The sequence below is a fragment of the Sinohyriopsis cumingii genome, chromosome 8, assembly GCF_028554795.1.
Source record: "Sinohyriopsis cumingii isolate HCF-2022 chromosome 8, ASM2855479v2, whole genome shotgun sequence".
NCBI lineage: Eukaryota > Metazoa > Mollusca > Bivalvia > Unionida > Unionidae > Sinohyriopsis > Sinohyriopsis cumingii.
Genome location: NC_142968.1, coordinates 63,374,985 through 63,381,738, shown reverse-complemented (window position 1 = coordinate 63,381,738; position 6,754 = coordinate 63,374,985). Strand labels below are relative to the sequence as shown.

The 6,754-nt window shown below is 38.5% G+C and overlaps 1 protein-coding gene across 1 annotated transcript; it reads right to left on the bottom strand.

Annotated features, from left to right (window-relative positions):
* Positions 1–926: 926 nt before the first annotated feature.
* LOC149793677 (uncharacterized) lies at positions 927–6,445 on the bottom strand. Its single transcript, XM_089969038.1, has 2 exons — positions 6,207–6,445; positions 927–2,370 (listed from the first exon to the last, which is right to left on the bottom strand). Exons 1-2 carry the CDS (start codon positions 6,443–6,445, stop codon positions 927–929), a joined length of 1,683 nt encoding a protein of 560 aa, XP_089825164.1.
* Between the last annotated feature and the right edge of the window lie 309 nt (positions 6,446–6,754).

The following is a 6,754-nucleotide window of genomic DNA, read 5'->3' as shown; positions in this document are numbered from 1 at the left end:
TAACATAATTTCCAGTGGGAACACGGACAGGGTCGTGTTTGTCACGGATAATCCAAGTATCGTCTACTCCCACATAAAAATTTACTCTGAAAAAATATCTTTGATTATCGAGATAATTAATAATCGTCACCGCTCGATCATAGTTCATTATAGCATAGATAACACCTTTGGTATTGCGCATGATTCTGAATGTTGACCACACATGAGCTGCACCATCGTCGCGAAATTCTTAGCGTCATGAATACTTTCAACCAGAGTTTTCGTCGGATCAACCAGCGCTCGCCTCCGCAAGTCATGGGTTCTTCTGTCAAAATCGAATCTGGATTTACAAGCTTCAGTTGTAGATAACCTTTCAATCTCTTCCATATTATAATTAAGGCAAATACATATTTAAACTGAAATATATATATATATATATATATATATATATATATATATATATATATATATATATATATATATATACTGCCTTCCCCTGGAGGAATTACAGTTAGCATAACCCCCGAGCTCTCCAGCATCCAAGACACAAGACAACACAATGTGTTTAAATACTGTTTTAATTCGTAGGCGAGAACTCTCTTGAAATTAGGTGAGGTAAAAAGACTGGTGGGCTTCAGATTCAACGAAAAGAGCTGTGAATGCACGTTCACATTCCTGCCTGGACGTATTACAAACGAAAATAGGAAACTGATATTTATGAAGAAGAGTTAAAAAGGGGAGACAAATCTAAAAGAACTACTGTGGCTGTTCCAACGGTAACAGCACACTCCCCGCCTGATATCTACCAGATATCACTACAAAGAAATATACAAATGTGCACTATAAGTGTAAAGTTCCTTTTTAGTCTCAACATCATTGTTAGAGGAAACAAAATCTATGTAATGGCTTAAGGTCATTTCAAATCGCATAAAACAGGAAGGCGTAAATCATTTCACGGTAGACTCCTCCGTTAACAACAGAATCATCTCGGTAATTGGTCTCGCGTAGGTTGTCGGCTTGCCTTCTCTTATAACACGAACCTCAGCTTTACGAACTCTGTCATCTCCACCTGGAATCGTATTCACGATCACTCCTATAGGCCATTCATTCCTACAAACGGTCTTGTCCTTTAAGAGTACAATGTCTCCTTGTTTAATGTTAGTCCGATCGGTCTGCCACTTCCGTCTTTTTTGCAATGTTTGGAGATATTCACGCCTCCAACGGTTCCAGAATATATCAGCCAGAGGTTGTACACGTTTCCATTGCGCCTTGTATAAATCCTTCATTTCGAACGGTCCAAAGGGTTCTGTAATGGTGTCTATTTTCTGAGTAAGAAGCACTGAAGGACTTAGTAACACTGGAGACTCTGGGTCGGATGAAACAGGCACGATAGGACGGGCGTTAACAATAGCACAAACTTCAGCCATAAAGGTGATTAGCACTTCATTTGTAAGGTTTTTGGATTCCACTTCAGTCATCATAGAGTCTAGAATTCGACGAGTGATTCCAATCATGCGCTCCCACACTCCTCCCATGTGTGAAGAGTGGGGTGGATTAAATATCCAGGTAACTCCTTTTTTGTACACAAATTCCTTAACAGGACGATCCTCCACATTGATGGCATCAATTTTCAGGTCATCAGTTGAACCCATAAAATTGGTTCCTCGGTCTGATCGTAACTCCCTCACGTTACCTCTGATGGAAATGAACCTCCGAAGGGCATTGTTGAATGAAGATGTACTGAGATCTTCGATCACCTCAATGTGGATGGCTCTAACCGTAAGACATGTAAAGAGTATGGCCCAACGCTTACTGTTGGCTAATCCTCCTCTAGTCCGTCGTGCTATAATTGACCATGGACCAAATGTATCCACTCCTACATAGGTGAAAGGAGGTACCGGTTCAATGCGATCTGGAGGTAGGTCGGACATCTTCTGGTGCTCTTGTTTTCCACGCAATTTACGACATTTCACACACTTGTGGATCAGTGAGGATATCAACCGTTTGCCTCCTATAATCCAAAGTCCGGCAGCTCTAACTGCTCCTTCTGTGTAGTGCCGTCCTTGGTGTTTTACAGTATCATGGTGATGACGTACAAGTAACGTCGCGATATGATGTCGTCCGGGGATGATAAGTGGATTCTTTTCGTTAATGCTAAGATCCGCTCTATTAAGGCGACCTCCCACTCTAAGTACGTCATCCTTATCAATGACTGGGCTGAGAGATAGTATTGGACTGTCTCTTGGTAATGGCTTTTTCTCCTCGATGCAGGCTAATTCGCTGCTATATGTCTCATGCTGCACCACTCTGATTATGAAATGCTCAGTCGTGTGATAGGTTTTCACAGTCCTAAATTCCGAGCACATATGCCATCCCTTGCAACGGCCTTTGCTGTAATAGGATAGAACAATGTGTCTAAGACGGGCGAAAGTTTCCACTAAGTTCTTCCAAGATGAAAATCTTTCAAAACGATGTGAACCCAGTGAGCTTTTCTTTGATACAATCGTTTTTAGTACGTCAACCTTCGGCCTCAGCTCTTTATCCTCATCAGCATTCAAGAGAGGGAATGTGTCATCAAAAGATTCTTCGTCTTTACGGAGTAGATGTGATAGGCCTAACATCCAAGGACTATCCTGTATACGTGCAGCTGGAATTGACCTGGTAGCATAGTCAGCCGGGTTCAAGTCCGTCGAAAAGTAGGTCCATTGTTCTGGTCTAGTGGATTTTCTGATGCGCTCCACTCTATTGCTGACACCAAGGTTAGATGTGCACGAAAAATTATAGGTGTCATTATCAGCACCCATAAATTTTAAGTTATTGAATTTTGAATATGATAGTGTTTCCATATGTTTACCATTGGAGTGGAATTAGTACCGTGAGTCCTATATGCGACCTATACCATAATAGGAGTTTGTTGTTTCCATGGTTACCACGTGCATACAGGGTATCAATTTGGTGGTTTTTACATATGACAATCATAATGGAGTCTTTTTATCATGGTTTGAATGTGATTTTGGAGAAAAATTCTATACAAAAGACAGATGGGGATGGTTTTATACACTGGAGAGTGGAAGTAGATAGTTCTGGCCATAGGGAAAAGAGCACAGTATGGCCTGATGGCAGAATTTCATATGATGGTACCCATAGATTGGCCTGTATGGTTAAATACCATTTAACACATGCAATAATTCCCCAAAATGGGGTGGGTGGGGTAGATTTTATATGTAAGCCACTTATGTCACAATCACTTATGTATCAGTACTGATCATTTAACTTTAGAGACACACTCAGCAGATCAAAGCAGAGAACATTGTAAAAATAAGGACTGTGCACAAAACTGCACATGCTGCATTGCCTCAACCTGTAAACTGAATTATTATATGTCGAGTCACATTGAATATCAATTATACCGGTCTTATTTCTTATCCTAGAATTAAACTCCTTGACACCTATTCTATGTTCAGCATGTTTCTCATATTGGTACACTACATTTTTGGGTAAACAGTATTGGAACTTTTCTGCATTCCTTTTGTTGAGGGAGCAGGGAGGGATATTTTCACTTAAAATAATAGTTTTCAACCCTTCATTCCAAATATAACTCTGCAAAAGTCCTATCTGTATTGCATTCTTTACACAGGCAGTTTTTCTTCCCCAACCTCTCTTCATACAGTTGAAACATTCTTGATGTATAACTGCATGGTGAACATACTGCTCTCTCCCACCAAACCAGATCTCTTTTTTCTTCATGTATCAAGTCCCATGATAGAAAACCTTCATACTCAGGGTGTTGCAACTTGTGGTCTCAGAACACATTATTCCAAATCTCAGCATTTGATTACTGCGTGCACTAAGCGATATGTGTTTTGTTCACCATATATGTTGTTGTGAATAAATGAAAACAAGCTTCATGTCAGAAATATGGTTTCATATTTGAAACAAAAGCTATTTATAAAACCTACATTGCTCTGTTCTTACCATCAAGTAATAGTAAGGAATCATTTAGCTGTAAATTAGAGCTTGCTATTTGGTTTGCCAAATCAAGGTGTATTACCTCCCCTTTGACTGTAATTGAGTGATTGCAATGTTTGCTTTGTTTCTCTTTTGTTCAATAATGTATGCATTTTTTCAGCTTTATATTAAAAAGTAAGTAATTTAAACACTGCTTATAGTGGAAAGCAGCCACAGTAATGATTTTTAGACTTTTTCTCAACTTTTTATGAGCTTTGGGTAAATGTAGGTATATGTTTATGTATTAGACAACTTCAATATGCAATTCAGTTCTATTACTTAAATTTAACAAGTAGTGTATTCAGTGACAATTTTTATCAGTGTCTGCATATTGCATAGAGACATGAACTTGTCTTGGCATAGCAAAGTTTTTCACACATTTCTCCACCTCCAGCATACTTAATAGCTTGAGTCATAACAGTTTGTGCATACACTTTCTGTCTCCAACATCAATGTCAGCATTATAGGAACTTTGGATAGCTTTTTCAAATTTGTCTCTTGATGTCCTTATGTAACATACCTCATGTTGATGTGTTATTTGGGTTGATACACATTCCCCCCCACCCCCTTTGTTGTGGGGAACATTACCAGGCTTGAAGAAATTACTCTGTCTATTCTTTGCTTATTCACCCTTCCCCATAGTTTTATACTAAAAAGTAGCACTATGTTATTTAATTATTCAGTATAATACAGCTTATGGAACTCTTCCTTGGCTTTTATACCTTTTTATTAACATTTGGGGGTCATGAATCACATGTGATGATAGTTTAAATAAGTTTGGAATATCAGCATCTCTTGATGCTTCATGGGTGTGTGTATTTGTTTTAGTCACAAAAGGGCAATGGCCTCGTATCATTTTGACCTGTCATGTGGCACACTTATTTGTTTTGTTTGATTGATGTGAATAGGGATGCACTGTATGTTATTTCTGTGAGAATCAGCAAGAAAAGAAATGCAATTTTGAAATTTAAAACATTTAAAACTTGTCTTATAGCCAGTGAGAGATGAAAATACAATGCGTCATGTAATTTGATACCCTGTGATGTCATACTTGCTGATGTCAGCATGCTTGTGTTTCTTTTGTGTAGCATGCATGCCATAGAAAGATAACATGAAGATACAAAGGCAGAAAACAATTATTTTAATAACAAGAATAAGCCATTAATAAGTACAATACAACACAGCAACATGTAATGCGGATGCAATTTAACTACAGATATTGGTATCACATAAAATGCTATTGCACTATTATCCATGCACAAGCATGGCCAATTCTTTCTTACAATTATGCTCTAATATCAAGGAGTAAAATACAACTTTTTCAAAAAAAATTAAATCTCGTTATAGGACACACGGTACTAATTATACGGAAGAACTGTGAACCAGTCTAGAAATGGGTGAAGAAATAATAGAGTATTTACAGGTTTGGTGGTCCATAATTGGTTAATAATGAAAATTAAAATTTTAGGAAAAATATCTTTTGAGAGCTTATCCTATATGTAATGTAAAAAAAATATTGACAAATTTCTACTGATGCAACTTTAGCATTTTTACAGGCTTGACTCAGGAGTACTCAATACTGAAAGTAGCACCTGATTCATTTGGTGCAGAATCAATAACACGTGTTTCATGCACATGTATGTAAACAAATTGCCGCGGGTCATATGGTGTTCTCCACACATAAGCTTGCACCAAGGTTAGATGTGCACGAAAATTATAGGTGTCATTATCAGCACCCATAAATTTTAAGTTATTGAATTTTGAATATGATAGTGTTTCCATATGTTTACCATTGGAGTGGAATTAGTACCGTGAGTCCTTTAACGTCAATTCCAAAGACCTTTTCACTGTTCTGCGCCGTTCTCCTCAGTCCATAAGTCTCAACAGCAGGAGACGGACTATTACCAAAGACGTGTACGCACATTCTATACTGGACCTGATCTTCGTCCAGATTGTTGTTACGATACCAAAAGAATCTTAGAAAATTTCTATGATCCTCTCTGACTAAGAAACAATGAAACATCTGTTGAATATCAGCTGTGATAGCAATTGGTTCCTTCCGAAAACGAAGAAGAATACCCAAGAGGTTGTTAGTCATATCTGGCCCTGACAGTAAAACATTGTTCAATGAAACACCGTCGTATTTGGTAGACGAGTCAAATACGCCTCTTATCTGATCCGGTTTCTTCGGATGATAGACACCGAAGATAGGTAAGTACCAGCACTCCTCGTTGTCTTTAAAAGGTGGGGCTAACTCCGCATGTCCACTATCAAAGATTCTTTTCATGAAAGTCACAAAATGTTGTTTTTTGACCGGATCTTTACGAAGACTGGTGTCTAATGCCTTAGCCCGTTTAATGGCTTGCGGTCTATTGTTCGGTAGTCTTTGTCTTGGTGTACGGAAAGGAAGGGGTGCAACCCAGTTTCCATGTGGGTCTTTGTAGAACCCGTCGTCCATTATCCTAAGAAATTCTTTGTCCTCTATTCACATCCCAACTTTATCATCATTTCTTGTTCTCTCGAAAACAGAGGCACCAAGGTCACCTTCTGCATCCGCGAATGATGAAAAATACGATTTTATATTGTCGTCTGTGCATACATTCCTGGTGTGGTTTTCCTTTACCTTGAAACCATTAGGGCATGGTCTGAAGATAGACGTACGTCCTTTTCCTAACAGGTACGTTTTATTGACATTAACAAAATCGGGTTTATGTACTTTACCAAGACAAGCTTCTCCTATTATCACCCAACCGAGGCTAAGTCTCTG